Below are 18,436 nucleotides of genomic sequence, written 5' to 3'. Positions count from 1 at the left end.
CATCGTTCACAAAAATGTTAAAGGATCTAATGAAAACTGTTTTATATGAAAAGGGATTTTTTTCATTTAAACTTTTTTTATTTTTTTTTTATTTTTTTTTTTTTTTTGATATTTTAATTTTTTGACTTTTTATTTTATTTTATTTTTTTTTTTATTTTTTCAACTATTTATTAAACAATTTTTTTTTTTTTATTAAAATCATTAATTTAAAAAACAATTATAAAAACAACAAATACAAAAATGATTAAGAATAGAAAATTAGATATTACTTCAACTAATGTTGGTAAGTTTTTTTTTTTTTTTTTTTTTTTTTTTTTTTTTTTTTTTTTTTTTTTTTTTTTTTAATTTATCAGTTGCACAATTTATTAATAATAATTTTTTTTTTTTTTTTTTTTAAAAATTTATTATAGCTGGTATTGGAACAGATTTAGATAAAAAATGTAGATTGGATGCAGCTTCAACTGAAGCTCAATGGAAAGGTGTTGGTCAAGCACCAGGTCTCAAGATTTGGAGAATTGAAAATTTTAAAGTTGTCCCAGTTCCAGAATCATCATATGGTAAATTCTATGATGGTGATAGTTATATCATTTTACATACTTTTAAAGAAGGTAATTCACTTAAACATGATATTCATTTCTTTTTAGGTACTTTTACTACTCAAGATGAAGCTGGCACTGCTGCTTATAAAACGTAAGTTATTATTAATCGGAGACCAAGATAAAAAAAAAAAAAAAAAAAAAAAAAAAAAAAAAAAAAAAAATATTATTATTATTTACTAAGATTATATATTTTTATTTTATTTTATTATTTTTAAAATAGAGTTGAATTAGATGATTTCTTAGGTGGTGCACCAATTCAATATCGTCAATGTCAATCATATGAAAGTCCAAGCTTTTTATCATTATTCCCAAAATATTTCATTTTATCAGGTGGTGTTGAATCAGGATTTAATCATGTTAAACCAACAGAATATAAACCAAGATTATTACATATTAGTGGTGATAAGAATGCTAAAGTCGCTGAAGTACCATTGGCAACCAGTTCATTGAATAGTGGTGACTGTTTCCTTTTGGATGCAGGTTTAACTATTTATCAATTCAATGGTAGTAAATCAAGTCCACAAGAAAAGAATAAAGCCGCTGAAGTTGCACGTGCAATCGATGCAGAAAGAAAAGGTTTACCAAAAGTTGAAGTTTTCTGTGAAACCGATTCCGATATTCCAGCTGAATTTTGGAAACTTTTAGGTGGAAAAGGTGCAATCGCTGCTAAACACGAAACTGCCCCAACCAAATCTGAAAAAGTTTTATACAAATTATCAGATGCATCTGGTTCACTTAAATTCTCTGAAGTTTCACGTGGTAAAATCAATAAATCCTCATTAAAATCTGAAGATGTTTTCATCATTGATTTAGGTAATGAAATCTATACTTGGATCGGTTCAAAATCATCACCAAATGAAAAGAAAACAGCATTCAGTCATGCAACTCAATACTTGGTAAACAATAAACGTTGTGAATATACTCCAATAGTTAGAGTTTTAGAAAATGGTACAAATCAATCATTTGAAACTTTATTATCTGCTTAATAATAAAACACAACAACAACAACAACACATTCAAAAAATCAATTTTGTATCATAAAATAAAATAAAATATAAACTTTATATTATAAAAAAACTTTTTTTTTTTTTTTTTTATTTATTTTAATAATTTAATAAATTTTACCCATTAACATTATTTCATTACCTTGATAAATTAAATGTTTAACTTTAAAATCTTTAATATTATATTTTTCCATTAATTTATTAAAATCTGAAATTGTTGATTTATAATCTTCATCACCAATAAATTTAATTGCCCAAATGAAATATTGAGCATGTTTACCTTTAATCCATTTCTCTAAAGTTTCTAAACTAAGTTCAGGTGGAATTGACATATCATTTAATACCCAACCAACAGGATTACTCTCTAAATCATCTAAATGATTTGTTGGTAACCATTTTGTACCATTTTCTTGATATTGAAAAATATTATTACAATCATTAAATCCAGCATCTAATTTTGATCTATCAATTGCATGAATTTCAAATGGTGGTATTGATTCTATATTATCACCATTATTATTATTTTTATTATTATCATTATTATTACTATAATGATCCTCATCATATTCATAAAGACGATTTAATATTGAAGTCCAACCACCTGGTGAACTACCTAATTCAACAATTGTTGAACCTGGTGTTGGAGTTTTACCCATTAATTGAAATGATTCAATTAATTTTTTATATGCTCTACTTGGTGGTACTTGATCACGTTCAAGTGGTACAACACCTTGTGGATAAGGTAATGGGAATGACCAACCTTTACCATCTGTATGACTTGATCTACCAATTGATATATATAAATCATTTGTTTCTGATGTTAATAATAATTGAATTACAAATAATACTTTATTATTATTATTATTATTATTATTATCACCACCATCTTTATTATTATTATTATTTGATATATATTTATCTAAACCATTTAAATTTATAATATTATCAAAAGTAATACCAATTGTATCTTTAATTGGTTCATATTTTTGTTTGAAAATTCTTTTTCTTGAATCTTGAATTTTGGTTTCAAGAATTCTACGAATTTTTCGAACTTTTAATTTTAATTGATCACTATATGGATCGGTTTCAGTACAATTTGTAATTGAATGAATTGTAAATGAGAAATTATCTTGATGTATATAATTTAAAAGATTTAAAATTGGATAAATATAATTAAAACATTCAGTTGCTAAATCATTTGGTAAAGTATTTGGTGATCTTTGAATTCTATAACTATTTGGTAAAATTTGTTGAGTCCATACTAATGCTTGATTAAAACTATTATTATTTTCATTATTATTATTATTATTATTATTATTACTATCACCAATAATTTGATTTATATTATATATACTTTTATTAAAATAAGATTTTAATGGTTTTAATTTATCAAAATTTAAAAAATCTTCAGGTTTTTCAATAATTGTTGAAATTGAATTATTATTATTATTATTATTATTTTGTTGATTTTGTTGATTTTGTTGATTTTGTTGTTTTGGTTCAGTTATAAATAATGATTTTTCAACTTTAAAAATTTCTTTTCCTTTTTTATCATTTATTGATCTTAATTCTTTTGATAATAAATTTTTAAAAGTTTCTAATAATTTAAAATCAGCACTTTGATGATATTGATCAATTTCTGCAACAGAGAGTGGATTGAAATTATAGTTTTGTGTTTTTATAATTGGTATCCAAATGGTTTGATTTGATAATTCCCTTTTATTAAATTCATACTTTTGAAATATTTGAAATAATGATTCTTCCTTTGATATTGATGGTCTATTTACATGTTCTATTTTTCCTATTTTTGATTTATCACAAATATTACGTGATTTTTTATTTGTAATAATAACTTCATTTGTTTGTTGAATTGGTGGAATATTAACTTCACCAACTTTTAATTGCGAATAAAATAATCTTTGATTTGATAATGACGAAATATTTGGAATATTTAAAAATATTTTTTTATTTTTATAAATAGAAAATGAACTATTTATCATTTTTTTAATTAATTATCTTTGTTTTGGGCAAAAAAAAAAAAAAAAAAAAAATAAAAAAAAATAAAAAAAAAAATAAAAAAAAAATTTGTTTCGTTCGTGAAAAAAAAATAAAAAAATAAAAATAAAAATAAAAATAAAATAAATAAAAAAAAAAAGAAGAAAAAGGAAAACATTTTAAACCAATTAATATTGTTTTCCTTTGATATATTATTGAAATAATCTGATTTTTTTATTACTATTTTTCTTTTTATTTAATTAAATTTAATTTAAACCTTTTTTGTGTTTTTTTTTTTTATTTTTTTTTTTTATTTTTTTTTTGTTTAATGGATTTCTTTGAAAATTATTGCCAAATTGTTCCAAACTCGAAGTATGATGCAATCGCTTTGTCTTCTATTTTTTTTATTTTTTTTTATTTATTTTTTTTATTTTTTATTTTTTATTTTTTAATTTTTATTTTTTATTTTTTTTATTTTTTTTATTTTTTTCATATGTTTGGAAATAAATTAAAGATTACCAACAGTCCAATTTCAAAAAATTTATAAAAAAATAATAAATAATAAAAATAAATAAATAATTATATAAAAAAAAAAAAAAAAGAAAAAAAATTAAAATAGAAAATTTATTGGAAGTACTTTAATGTTTATACTATAATACAATTATGTTACCTTTTTTTTTTTTTTATTTATTTTTTCGATTTTTGACCACCTGGCGCATTTTTAACGGGATTAAAAAGAAATCAACTTTTTTTTTTTCAATTCAAACATCCCATAATCTAAAACTATCAATTATTTTATTTTACTTTTTTTTTTTTTACTTGTCAATATTTGATAGAATAGTTTATTTAATTTTATTTTTCGTTTATTTCCCCCCCCCTCGAACATTGATTGAGTGTTCTTTACTTTCCCTGAAAATTAATTATTATTTTTTATTTTTTATTTTTTATTTTTTTTTTTATTTTTTTTATTTTTTATTTTTTATTTTTTTTTTTTTACGTGTGGTAAAAAACATGAACATGAAAAAAAAAAAAAAAAAAAATAATTTAAATTTTTTTTATTATTTTTTTTTTTTTTTTTTAATTTTAATTTTTTTTAAAACTATAAAGATCTTTTAAAGTATTTATTTTTATATTTATTTTTTATTTATTTTTTAGATTAATTCAATTTTTTAATTTTTTTTTAATTTTATTATTTTTTTATTTTTTTCCAATCTAATAAACAACAAAGACGACTGAACACATAGAAATAATTAATAATAACAAAAAAAAAAAAATAAAAAATAAAAAAAATAAACAAAATAATTTACTCATCGTCTTTTTTTTTTTTTTTTTTATAATAATTCATAAATTTATAATTTATAAAAAATAATAATATAATAATAATAATAAAAAATACATTAATATTAAAGGTAGAAACAATAACTCTACTTCTACACCCACTTAACACATTCAACAGCAACACACCACACAAAATAAAATTTGAATAAAAATATAAAAAAACAAATAAAAAAAAAAAACCCCCTCATAGAAAGAATTAATAATATTAATAATTTTATTTTTAAAAATTCAAATTAATATTTCAAAATTAGGCATAGTTAAAATTAAAACTATATAGAAAAATTATAACATTTTAAAAAAAAGAAAATAAAACCAGGAAAATCAAAAAAAAAAAAAAAAAAAAAAAAAAAAACCCAATTGTATCAATATATCAACTTATTAATTTTTATTTTTATTTTTTTTGGAAAGAATAAAATTAAAAAATAAAAAGAAATTAAAAAGGAACAATAATAATAATAATAATAATAAAAATATAAAATATAAAAAAAAAAAAAAAAAAAAAAAAGATGGAGGATCGTTTACAAGAATTGAGAGTAAATATCAAATTTAAAATTATAAAACTTAAAAAAAAAAAAAAAAAAAAGGTTATAGAAACTAATAAATAAATAAATTAAAAATTAGAATGCAGGTGGTGTTAAACCTGAAGTGGATAAAAAGAAAAAAGGTAAAAAGGGAAAAGGAGGAGAAGAAACACCAGAGTCTCCATCAGAACCATCAGGATCAAATTATGAAGATCCATCAATCAACGATATTGAATTAGGTCCAGATGATCCAGAAGCATCTGAAGAATTTATGCCAGAATTTTATCAAGAAGTTGGTGTTTTAAAAACTTTAATGACATCAGTTAAAAGGAGTGTAAGAAGTATAGAGGACAAATATGTTTTATCTTTAAATTCGATTAATGTTGATCAAGGTTCAAGTATGTTTTTTTTTTTTTATTTATTTTTTTCTAATTTTAAATTAATTATTAAATAGTAGTATTGGTCGTAGAATTAGTTATAGAAATAGTTGAGAAAAAAGATTAGTTTGAAATATTTTATAATTTCTACAATTAATAACACTATGATAAATGAATATATAGATACTAATATATTAAATATTTTAATATCTATTTATTTATCTATTATTTTTTTTATTTAAAATATTTAGAATATGAAGATGATATACAACAAATGCTAGATGGTACAAATAAATCATTCTCTGAATTAAAAAAGAAATTAGATACAATGAAAATAAATAACGATAAATTTGCAGCCACAAAAACAGCAACACCAACAGAAGTACGTATTAGATCGAATATGCACAATACATTAACACAAAAGTTTGTGGAAATGATGAGAGAATATCAAGAAATTCAAAATAATTATAAAAATAAATATAAAGAAAAGATTGAAAGACAATATAAAATTGGTATGTAAATTTATCATCATCATCCATCATTGAAAATGAAAAAAACAAAAGTATACTAATTAAAATAACCTTTAATTTTATATGATTTATTTATTAGTAAAACCCGATGCAACACAAGAAGAGATTAGGGAAGCTATAGATTCAGGTGATTCTAAAAAGATTTTCGAGGAAACTATTCTTTATACACATTTACATACACAAGCAAAGAATGCATTGGATTATATTCAAGATAGACATAATGATATTTTGAAATTGGAACAAAGTATTGCAGAGTTACATCAATTGTTTTTAGATATGGCTATTTTGGTTGAGACTCAAGGTGAATTACTCAATCAAATCGAAGCAAACGTTGAATCCACTGTATTAAATACTAAAGAAGGTGTTGAAAATTTAGCTGAAGCAAATAGACAACATAAAAAATCCAGAAAGAAAATGTATATTCTTTTAATTATTGTTGCAATTGTTTTGGTTGCAATTTTAGCTCCAATCCTCAGTACTCAAATCAGTAAATAAATTTAATAATAAAAAACTCAAAAAAAATAGAAATTTAAAAATAATTATAATAACTATTAAATAATAATAATAATAATAATAATAATAATAATAATAATAATAATAGTAATAATAGTAATAATAATAATAATAAAAAAAAAAAAAAAAAAGAAAAAAGAATATCATTTATTTAACTTTTTTTTTTTTTTTTTATTTCTAATAATTTTTTTTTTTTTAATTTATATTTATTTATTTATTTTATTAAATTTAAATTTCTTCATATTCACCTTGATCATTTGATTTAAAGAAAGTATAAGATAAGGTTATATCAGAAACACCTTTCATATTTTTATCATCTAAAAGTTCGGGTTCTATTACAAATAATACAGGCATATCAATTGTTTCATGAGCATTGATACGTTGTTCATCGAAACAAAAACATTGAATTTTAGTGAAATAGGTTCCAGCTTTCATTGGAGTGATGTTATAAGTTGCAACACCAATAATTGGTGTGTCGGTATTATTGGTTGCTCTATAAAAACATAAAACTGGTTCACCAGGTAAACATTCGATTGTACTTTGAGTTGGTTTGAATGTCCATGGAATTTTATTGGCTGTTGATGCTGAGAATGTAACTTTAATTGGGTAAACAGTTCTATCTAAATTTCTTTTTCTAATTACATCAAAATCATCAGCATCTCTTGTTGTACCACCATATCCGGTTGCTCTACAAAATATTCTATACAATGGTACTGCTGCATATGATAATCCTAAAATACCAATAATTGCAATTAAAACGTATAATCCAATTGCTTTATTCTTTTCTTGTAATATTTTCTTTTGTTCTTCTTTAAAATTATTATTATTATTATTTTTATTATTATTATTTTCATTATTATTTGGGGTTGGGGTTGGAGTTGGGGTTGGGGTTGGGGTTGGGGTTGGATTGGGTGATTGAGTTGTAAATTGTAATTTATTATAATTAAAATTATTTGTTGTGTATAAATTTTTATTATTTCTATTAAATATATTATTCATTGATAATGGGGATGACGAGGATAAAAAAGGTGGTGGGGGTAATGATATTTTTTCATTTTTTATTAAATTATTGAAAATATTGTTGTTAATTTGAGATTTTGTTGAAAATGATTGAATAAATTGATTTTTATTCGTTTTCAATAGAAAATTATTAAATAATCTTGACATGATTGTTTTTACATGTAAGTATGCAAAAAAATAAATAAAAAAATAAAAAATAAAAAATAAAAAAAAATAAAAATTAATTTAGTTTAAACGAAAAAAAAAAAAAAAAAATTAAAAAAAAAAAAAAAAATAAAAAGAAAATTTGATCAAAATGCTTTTTTAAAAATGAATTTTCTTTTATTATTATTACCATTAATAATCAATATTTTTATATTATAAATTATTATTATTGTTTTATTATTTAATTTAGAAAATAAATAATTATTTTTTTAATTTTATTATTTTTATTATTAATTATTTAATAATTTAATTTTTTTTAGACATTTTTCTAAGACTAAATGAATATTTATTCTTTGCAACTAAAATTGCCATTCTATTTTTTCTATATATTACAGCACCGATTATAATTATTGAAGCCACAACAACACATGGTACAACTATAGCAACTGGTAAAAGCCAAGCTGGTCTTCCTGAATCTTTAGAATTATCACAGGTTTTATAAGATGAAGAAACTAAAACAGAGAAATCTTAAAAAAAAAAAAAAAAAAAATTAGTAAATTAGGGAATTTGGAAAAAAAAAAAAAAAATAACATACCAGGATCAATTAAACATGAATTTATACAATGTGGTAAATTTAAACCAAGTATAACTGAATTTCCATTATTTGAAACTACTGATGTTGTAATAAATGTTGGTCTAGTATCACTGACGACTCTATTAATAAATCTACCATATAATATTTTTTGATCTTTTGAAATTGTTATATAATTTAATAATTGATCTTTGTCCATTTCATTTGTATCTACTGATAAATTCTCTTTATTACATTCGTTATCTTCATCATCATTTTGGTCTTTTGCTGTTGAACCAATTAATGATTCAATTTGAAGTTGTAATGTATTTAATGAATTTAAATATTGATAATTTTCAATTTTAACTGTGATTTTAATACCACCAGCATCCAATGTTAAATCCAATCCTGCAAAATTATAATCTCTAGTGGTTTTAACCTCTTCAATTGAATAGGTTACTGTACAATTTGTACCATTTAATGTTTGTTTGAAAATGTATGTATTATTTTCTGCTATTATTTCAACATTCCATTTCTCTTGTAAATTTATAGTTTTAACTGATTCACCATTGAAATCTAATTCAACAATTTTTGAAATTTTAATTTCATATAAAGTTTTTTCATTATTAATTAAAGCTGAACCAATAGTTGTATTAATTGTTGTAACTGTCTCTGGAATTACAATTGGTTCTTGTGTTGGCTCTGGTGTTGTATTGCCAGATGTTGTAGTTGCTGTTGTTGATGCTGATGTTGTAGTAGTAGTAGTAGTAGTAGTTGTTGTTGTTGAAGATGATTGAACTATATTTTTACCATTACAATCAAAACCACCCCATCCACTAAAACATTTACATTGACCAATTAATTTGTTACAAGTACCATGTCCAGAGCAATCATTTGGACATTTATAAGTAATATCAGTATAATGGAAAATATCCTTTCCAACATATGAATAACCATTTTGTTGTACTGAAACTGATTTAGTACCAGAACCACTACCAATTGTACAATTAATCAAAGATTCATTGATTGAATTTATTTTACATTCAAGTGTACCAATTGTAACCATAGGATTATTATGATAACCACTACCACCAAACCATCCATAAATTAAAACAAATCCACCATCAGTGTTTGTTGGTTGAATTGATGAGATATAATGACTTGGTGATTCACAAGATAAACCTTGCCAATCGGTAGAACAAATACAAATACCGGTTTGATTATTACATTTATTTCCAACATTTGAATTAATATTACAATTACTATTACATTCAACATATGGGATACTACAATCATTTGATTGATAATTTGAATTACATTTACATTCGCCTACTGTACGATTACAAACACCACCCCCACTTGAAAAACTACAATTCTTTGGACAATCAAGTGAAAATTCATTACAAATTGTTCCTCCCCAACCTATATTACATAAACACATACCAGTTTGATAATTACATTGACCATTCTTACATTCATTGGCACATTCAATATATGGTGTTCCACAATCAGTACCACTCCAACTTGAGGTACAATTACATATACCTTTAAAATAATCACAATTTCCACCATTCAAACAAGTTGAAGAGCATGGATTTGAAACGGAACAATCATTACCTGCATATCCAGGATTGCAAATACATTTGCCAACAGTACCTACAGTACTACAATAACCATGATTACAACTCTGTGTACACATTGTAACATTATTACTTTCTGCACCTAGAATCACTGAAATTTGGGTTGAATAAATTCCAATTTTAAAGTTTACAACCAATTCAGAACTATTTTGGAATGATGGTCCCATACAAGCTATGGTTTGAAATGATGCAAAAGTCACTTGACATGGATATCCACTAAGTGTAATTGTTACATCACTTGTGTTATATGTGAAATACTGACCATTAAATGAGAATGATGCAACTCCATCCGAATGGACATTGAAAATATTTGGTGGGTTTGGAGTCAAAGGTAATGTAAAGCTTGAACCCATAAAGGAAAACTCTATTACTGATGCTGTCATTATATCATTGTAAGTACCAAAAAATTCAGAATTTGGTATTGAAATTAATGTAAATGAAACGTTGGATGGTGTAGTAGGATAAGCATACCCAAGATTTGAACCCCATAACCTAAATGTTTTTAAAACTGGATCCAAACTAAAATTAGGTACTGGTTTTAAAGTACATGGTCCTGAAACGATTAAATTTGGATTCGCAGAAAAAAATACACTTAAAATTGGTTGGAAATTGTAATAGCCTTTATTTTATTTTATTATTATTATTATTATTTTTTGTAAAAACAATTAAAAGTTAGAAAGAAAATCATCATATTAATATAAGAGTATTTAATACATTACATTGAAAACACTCTGGTAAATAACCATTAAAATTATTATTATTAACATCCAATAGCATATTGCAAAATAACAAAGGCGGTATTGTTCCACTTATACTATTCTCTGAAAGTTCGCTATTAAAAAAAAAAAAAAAAAAAAATAAATAAATAAAAGGATTGTTTAATAATTTTTTTTTTTTTACAATAGATATAATAATTATTAAACTTACAGATATTTTAAGGAAGGGCCAATATTTGCAGGTAATGATGTAATTGAATTTGCTGAAAAATCTAAATAACCTAAGTTTGGTAATATATTTAATTGAGGTAAATTAAAACCAGTATTTGGAAAAAAGATTAATTCAATTGAAGTTGGAAGAATTAAAGGGAAACCATTTGGAGGTGGATAAGCAAAACTACTTGAAATTCCTGTATTAATTTGTATATATCTCCTATTGAAAATTTATTGTTAGAAAATAATAAAAGATAAATTGTTTTTTTTTTTTTTTTTTTTTTTTTTTTTTTTTTTTTGTTTTTTGTTTGTTGCAAATAACTCACAAAGATCTAAGTTTTGAAGAAGGTGTAATATCAATTATGGAAGCAGGAGGGGAAAATTTCGCTTTTAATTCACTTTAAAATTTTATTAAAAAATGTTAATTATTTGAATATTTTATTTTATTTATTTTATTATTGAAATAAATTATTTAAAAGATGATTACCTACGCTTGTATGATATTATTACTTAATGTAAAAATACTGGGGAAACCAATAACCTGTGTGTCTGTATCCACGATTAAAGTAAAAATTTGGACATTGGTAAAAGAGTTGAAATCTCCAGTCCCTGTTATAGTTGGTTCTAATACTAAATACCTAAAAGAGAGTAATATTTATTAATAATAATATTTTTTTTTTTTTTTTTTTTTTTTTTTTTTTTTTTTTTTTTTTTTTTTTTTTTTTCTTATATTTTTGGAATAAACAAATGTACATACAATTCAGTAATGTTAAAATAATTAAGATTTGGAACTTGTCTGGTCACAAATCGAAATTTATCTAATTGAATCTGTTGGTTTGAATTTAAGTCGTTGTATAAAGTGGGAAGAGTCATTGATGCTGGAATTGATGGTAGTAGAGGATTGGTGGTGAAAATTAATGATTTTAAATTTCCAAAAGAACTTGCATTAAATTGTCCAATAGTACCTGGTGTATATGCCAAAACAAATTCTCTTTATGAATTAATTAATATTAATATTTTGTTTGATCATGAAATTGAGTATATATATATATTTTTTTAAAAATACATACAATGAAGTTGTTGGAAAGTTTACCAATTTTGGGAAATCAAAATTAAAGGTTTGATTTAAAACAATTGAAACTATAATTAAATTATTTAAAAATCTATTAATATTGTCTTTTTTTATTTTAATTAATTATTTAAAGTGTTACTTACCTGCCAAGCCTTTTTCTGAAATATCACCAAAAAAGGAACTATAGTTTAAGGTATAATGAGTAATATCTCTATTTAAAGAATTTTATTAGTAATATAGTAAAAATAATAAAAATTAAAATAAAAAGTCAATAATTACAATTTTGTCAAATTAGAGAAACAACTAAAGTCAGTGTAATTTAAAGCTGCTGTGACTCCATTTGTGTTTTCAATTTTTAATGTTTCTATATATAAATTTGATGAATCAGCTGAAAGAGCACAAGAAAAAGAGGAACACCATGAATTTGGATCTTTATATTTCGAAATTTTATTTCCCAAATTCGTCAAACAATTTTGTTCCAAATTTGACAAATTTTGAGAATTTGAAAATGTAATGAAAATTGATAATAATAAAATTATCGTTAAAAATAAAAAACCATTTTTCATTTTATTTATTAACCATACCAAAAAAAAAAAAAAAATAATGAAAAAAAAAATTTGAAAATAAAAAATAAAAATATTAGATTTCTTTTGGTGTAAAAAAAAATAAAAAAAAAAAAATAAAAAAAAAATAAAAATAAAAAATAAAAATAAACAAATTTCGATGAATGCCGAGATCAAAAAAACATTTTTTTGTGTTTTTATTAATTATATAGGAAAAAATCTAATCAATGATTTTTTCTTTTTTTTCTTTAATATTATTCAAATAAAATAACATGAAAAAAAAAAAAGAGTAATAATCTATTTAGGTTATCTTTATTATTATTATTATTATTTTCTTTTTTTTATTGTTATTATTATTTTCTTTTTTTTTATTTTTTTTTTATTTAGTAATACAATTTTAATTATTAATTAAATTTTTTATTTTTTTATTTTTTTTTTTTTGTTTAAGAGGAATTAATTATTGATTCAATTTCATTTTTAAGATTTTGAACTTCTCTAATCATATCTTGAGATTGCATATATTGTCGTGCTTCAGTTTCCATTGCATCTAAACTTGATTTACTTGTATCGGACAAAGAAAAGTTTTGAGTTAATTTTGGATTGAAACGATAGTAACTAACATTTTTATAATTTGACATTTGTTTAAAAATTTGATGAGGTGTTTCAGAATCACCAATACTTGAAGCAGCATTTTTAATTAAACCAACAGCATTTTTAAAGGTTTCTTGAGCTTGGAATATTATTTTTTTACTACTTGGAGAGATGACAGTACTAGTTGCTTCAAAAGTACCAGTACCTAATGAAATGAATAAATATTCTGTCATATCACCAAATAATTTCAAACATTCTTTATGAGCCAATAAAATTGGATTATTTTGATAACCAATACCTCCATCAACATATTTGTGACCATTAATCTCCACTGGTTTAAAATAAATTGGTGCTGCCGATGATGCATTTAATGCTTCTGAAACTTTAACATTTTCATACTTTTTATTATAATTTGAAATGATTTTAGTTTTAAATTCACTTTCTTGTTGTTGATTAATTAAAATTTGTTGTTGTTGTGGTTGTTGTAATGAAGAAGGTGTTGATTGATTAATAAAAGTTTGTTGTGGTGTTTGCTGTTGTTGTAATAATGAATTGTTATGTTTTAATTTTGAAACAACAACAAATAATTTTTTATTTTGAGCAAAATTACCCATAGTGTTATTACCAAAAACTTTTATTAATTCTTGTTCTTTTTTATCAGAATTTGCAAGTGTTGCACCAACTAAAAAGTTTTTAACTGTACCTTTGAAAATTACTTTTCCAAAGTTTTTATAAATTTCAACTATTTCATCATATGGTAATGGTTTGGAACGACCCATAGCAATGATTGATCCAGTACTAGTACCACATACCATATGTGCTTTATCAATTATATCCAATCCCATCATTTTTTGTAACTCTCTTAAAATTGTTAATGTTACAATACCCCTAATACCACCACCATCTAATGTTACAACAATAACTTTCTTTCTACTTAATCTCTTTGGTACCAATGATCTTGCAATGATTTGATTATGTGGTAGTAAAGAATTTTGTAGAGTTGCAATTGAAATGGCTTTGGTTAAACTACTGGCAATCTCTATTGAATCATTTGTAGCTTGTTGTTTATCATACAAAGATGTTGAAGTTGAAGTTGAAGTTGATGATGAAGTGGATGATGAAGTTGATGATGAAGAAACTTGATTATGTAATTTTGAAGCAGATATTGGTGGTGTTGAACTATTGGAAGAAGGTGATGAAATTGGTGATGGTGGATTAAATTCAATTTCTTCTTTATCATTTGGAGATAATAATAATAAAATTATTTCACCCAAAATAGCAAATATTTGATAAATCAATGAAATTATCTTTGCATTTCTAACAGATACCATTTTTTTTTTTTTTTTTTAGTATTGCTTAAAAAAAAAAAAAAAAAAATCAAAAAATCAAAAAAAAAAAAAAAAGAAATCTTAAGTGGGACAAAAGGTTTCAGTGAAAAAAATCAAAAATTAAAATTAAAATTGAAAAAAAAAAAAAAAAAAATCCATCAACGTTTGTAAATTTATTTTTTTTTAAACACTTTTTCAACCCACATATAAAAAATTAAAATTGAAATATATATATATCAGTTTCATTTTTACACCACTATAAAATAAAAATAAAAATAAAAAATTAAAATAAAAATAAAACAAAATGGGTGAGAAAACACCTTTTCATAAATCAAAAAAAAAAAAAAAAAAAAAAAACAAACACACAGACCTGTAGTATACCAATGTAAAACAAGAAATTAAAAATTTTTAAAAAAATGTTATGTAGTATCAATACCAAAAAGAAAAAGTTTTTTTTTTTTTTTTTGATATAGATCTGATTATTTTAAATAAAATTTATTTTTTTATTTTTTTTTTATTATATTTTAATTAATTTTTATTTTTTTCCTGTATTTTTTAATTTTTTTTATTATTAACATTATTTTTTTTTTTATTGAATTTTTTATGTTATATTATTTAAATAAGAAAAACCGTAAAAATCACCCAAAACTAATAATAATAATAATAATAATAAAAATAATAATAGTTTTATTACCATAAAATAAAAAGATTAAAATTAAAAATAAATCAAATAGATATTTTTTTTTTTTTTTTTTTTTTCAAAATCTAATTTAATTTAATTTATTTTTTAAAATATTATCATTTAATTTCATTTCATTTTATTTTATTTTATTAAAAAAAAAAAAAAAAAAAAAAAAATGATTTTAAAAAACAATTTAATAATAATATTATTATTAATATTAAATTTTGGAGTTTTTAATATTTTCGGATATTATAACCCAAAAGTTTATATGATCCAAAATTTTGATACATTAGATTGTACTGGTGAAGTTAAAATTCATAGAGTATTATTTGGATCACCAGTTAAAAGTGATTTTTTATTTATATGGGATGATGGATACAGAACATTAAATTGTAATGCCTCAGAGTTAGATAATATAAATTTTCCAGATTCTCCATGTGCATGGTATCCCAAGAATTGTTCATCAACATCTTGTAAAACTTATTTCAAAATTAATCAATGTATAAATGGTGAAAAATTAGTTTATCAAAAATTAAATTATTTAGAAAGTAAATATTGTGTTGTTTCTGAAGGGTAAGAATATTAATTATTAATAAAAAAAAAAAAAAAAAAAAAAAAAAAAAAAAACATTTTCTAATCATTTTTTTTATTTTTTTTTTTTTATTATTATTATTATTATTTATAATTAAATACCAATAAAAATAATAAAAATAATATTTAATTATTTAAAAAAAAAAAATTTTTTTTTAAAAAAATATTTTAGAAAGAATTTATCAATCGATACAACTCCAGATGTATTAACTGTTTATAGAAATGAATATTGTTATTTAAATTTCGCATGTTTAAAATGTGACCTTTTAAAATTTGTTTTAACACTTTATCAAACAGGTGAAACATTAATATCAAATAATTCATTATCAATTGGATTAATGTATGATCCAGAATATAATTATTCCTCTCATTATCTATTTGGTGATCCAGAATTCTATAGAGGATATGGTTCAGGTTCAAGTGATTCAAATACTTTAAAACACAATAACCTTTTAATATTTGTATTTTTATTACTTTCTATAATTTTAATAATATCCTCAAATTTTAAATAAAATAAAATAAAATAAAATATTCATTATAGTAAAAAAAAAATAAAAAATAAAAATAAAAAAAAAAAAAAAATAGAATAAATAAACAAGCACTCCTTTTCAAAATAAAGGAGTCATTCATATATATATATTTATTTCAAGTTTTAAATAACAATTACAATTTGGGAAAAATAAAAAAAGATACAAAATTATAGATATGATATAAATAATAACAAGTCTGGTATAATTAAAGAAAATAATAAATAAACAAATAAAATAACAAAAAAAAAAAAAAAAAATGCGATATTATGTGTTGTTGTTGTTGTTGTTGTTATTGTTATTAGCAAAAGTTATTTATTTATTTACTGATCAGGAACGACAATAGGTGAAAGTATACCAATTTTTCTTTTAATTTTATCTCTAAACTCTTTTCTTTTTTGTTCTACTGATAATGGTTTATCTGTTTTAGTTTTTGAAACCTTTTTACTTGTTTCACTACCATTGTTTGATACTCCATTGGTATTGTTACTTGATTTACTATTTGAAGATGCCTTTGACGTTTTTGAATTGGTTGTATTAGTTGTTGTTGTTGTTGTTGTTGTTGTTGTCGGTGTCGTTTTTTTAGAAGAATCTTTACTATCTTTACTATCTTTGCTATCTTTACTATCTTTGCTATCTTTACTATCTTTAGTTTTTGCTGTTTCTTTACTATCTTTATTTACTTTATCTTTTGTTATTTCTTTATTATCTTTTGTATCTTTTGTATCTTTTGTATCTTTAGTTTTTGTATCGTTTGATTTTGATTTTGAATCTTTAGTTGAAGTTGATGTCGATTTAGAAGAAGATGATGATGTTGATTTATTTGATGATGATGATGATGATGATTTTGTATCTTTTGAATTTTGAACTTTTGATGATGATTGTTGTTGTTGTTGTTGTTGTTGTTGTTGTTGTTGTTGTTGTTGTTGTTGTTGTTGTTGTTGTTGTTGTTGTTGTTGTTGTTTTTTTAATTTTTTATTAATTGCAGCAGCAGAACGTTCATCATCATCACCACTCTCTCCATCACTACAAGTACTGCAATTAGTACTATGACTTGAACAAGTTGAGCAGCTTGATGGATGTGATGATGAATCTGAATATGATGAATATGAATCTTCATCATTATTTTCTTCATTTTTATTATTTTTATTATTTTTATTATTACTATTAGTTTTACCACCACTACTACTATTCTTTGTTGTTGTTGTAGGTTTTGACGAAGATGAAGATGAAGTTGATGATAAAGCTGGTGAAGATTTTTTTGATTTCTCTTTAAATACTGGTGATGGTGTTGGATTTTTATTATACTCTTCAATTTCTTGAAGACCTCTAGTATGAAGTTTTAATTTTTGCCCAGAGTATTTTTCTATATTCTCTTTTGAATATTCATAAAAGCTTGAATCTTTTATATATGCACTGAATTATATATATATATATATATATATATATCAATATTAGATTTTATTTATATATTTTGTATGTGGTGGGTGGGTGGGATGTTATTCTACATACTAATCTTTACTACCAAAAAAGTAGACTAAAATTGTATTTTCTTTTTTTGATTTTAATACTTCAGGTCCAACTTCAGTTTCAATGGCTGTTCTACACGGCCAAATTGGGTAGCCTGGAAATTTTCCAAACCCCACCTTTAATCCATATTTATTTGGTTTTGACATTATCTCTCTTTTATATTTGTATAATAATCTATAATTATATTTATTGAATAATATATATATATACAAGTATGGTTATAAATAAACGAAAAGAAATAAAAAAAAAGAGAGAGATAGATATGATGGTTATAATTATGAAAGTAAAAAAAAAAAAAAAAATTTTTGAAAAAAAAAATAAAGTGAAAAAAAAAAAAATTTAAAAATAAATGAAAAAGGTTTGGGGAAAAA

General features: G+C 22.1%; 8 protein-coding genes across 8 annotated transcripts; 3 read left to right on the top strand and 5 right to left on the bottom strand.

Annotated features, from left to right (window-relative positions):
- Positions 1-240: 240 nt before the first annotated feature.
- sevA (hypothetical protein) lies at positions 241-1,585 on the top strand (the record flags this gene model as incomplete). Its single annotated transcript, XM_001134515.1, has 3 exons — positions 241-283; positions 411-690; positions 820-1,585. The coding sequence occupies 3 exons, from the start codon at positions 241-243 to the stop codon at positions 1,583-1,585; spliced, it is 1,089 nt and encodes a 362-aa protein (XP_001134515.1).
- A 125-nt stretch (positions 1,586-1,710) lies between these two features.
- DDB_G0289355 (hypothetical protein) lies at positions 1,711-3,603 on the bottom strand (the record flags this gene model as incomplete). Its single annotated transcript, XM_631185.1, has 1 exon — positions 1,711-3,603. One exon carries the CDS (start codon positions 3,601-3,603, stop codon positions 1,711-1,713), a length of 1,893 nt encoding a protein of 630 aa, XP_636277.1.
- Positions 3,604-5,442: 1,839 nt separating this feature from the next.
- Positions 5,443-6,859, top strand: syn1A (t-SNARE family protein; the record flags this gene model as incomplete). Its single annotated transcript, XM_631184.1, has 4 exons — positions 5,443-5,469; positions 5,558-5,855; positions 6,086-6,346; positions 6,444-6,859. The coding sequence occupies 4 exons, from the start codon at positions 5,443-5,445 to the stop codon at positions 6,857-6,859; spliced, it is 1,002 nt and encodes a 333-aa protein (XP_636276.1).
- Positions 6,860-7,105: 246 nt separating this feature from the next.
- cox11 (cytochrome c oxidase assembly protein) lies at positions 7,106-8,044 on the bottom strand (the record flags this gene model as incomplete). The annotated part of the gene is made up of 1 exon (XM_631183.1): positions 7,106-8,044. The coding sequence occupies one exon, from the start codon at positions 8,042-8,044 to the stop codon at positions 7,106-7,108; it is 939 nt and encodes a 312-aa protein (XP_636275.1).
- Positions 8,045-8,347: 303 nt separating this feature from the next.
- On the bottom strand, positions 8,348-12,819 carry DDB_G0289351 (EGF-like domain-containing protein; the record flags this gene model as incomplete). Its single annotated transcript, XM_002649059.1, has 10 exons — positions 8,348-8,568; positions 8,637-10,871; positions 10,972-11,084; positions 11,180-11,401; positions 11,508-11,579; positions 11,673-11,819; positions 11,939-12,172; positions 12,252-12,321; positions 12,397-12,464; positions 12,533-12,819. 10 exons carry the CDS (start codon positions 12,817-12,819, stop codon positions 8,348-8,350), a joined length of 3,669 nt encoding a protein of 1,222 aa, XP_002649105.1.
- Positions 12,820-13,259: 440 nt separating this feature from the next.
- DDB_G0289349 (patatin family protein) lies at positions 13,260-14,738 on the bottom strand (the record flags this gene model as incomplete). Its single annotated transcript, XM_631180.1, has 1 exon — positions 13,260-14,738. The coding sequence occupies one exon, from the start codon at positions 14,736-14,738 to the stop codon at positions 13,260-13,262; it is 1,479 nt and encodes a 492-aa protein (XP_636272.1).
- An 854-nt stretch (positions 14,739-15,592) lies between these two features.
- Positions 15,593-16,520, top strand: DDB_G0289347 (hypothetical protein; the record flags this gene model as incomplete). The annotated part of the gene is made up of 2 exons (XM_631179.1): positions 15,593-15,990; positions 16,181-16,520. 2 exons carry the CDS (start codon positions 15,593-15,595, stop codon positions 16,518-16,520), a joined length of 738 nt encoding a protein of 245 aa, XP_636271.1.
- Positions 16,521-16,858: 338 nt separating this feature from the next.
- Positions 16,859-18,211, bottom strand: DDB_G0289345 (hypothetical protein; the record flags this gene model as incomplete). The annotated part of the gene is made up of 2 exons (XM_631178.1): positions 16,859-17,951; positions 18,048-18,211. 2 exons carry the CDS (start codon positions 18,209-18,211, stop codon positions 16,859-16,861), a joined length of 1,257 nt encoding a protein of 418 aa, XP_636270.1.
- Between the last annotated feature and the right edge of the window lie 225 nt (positions 18,212-18,436).

Source organism: Dictyostelium discoideum (assembly GCF_000004695.1).
Source record: "Dictyostelium discoideum AX4 chromosome 5 chromosome, whole genome shotgun sequence".
Classification (NCBI taxonomy): domain Eukaryota; phylum Evosea; class Eumycetozoa; order Dictyosteliales; family Dictyosteliaceae; genus Dictyostelium; species Dictyostelium discoideum.
Note: the sequence above shows the minus strand (reverse complement) of the source record. Positions and strands in the feature narration are given on the sequence as shown.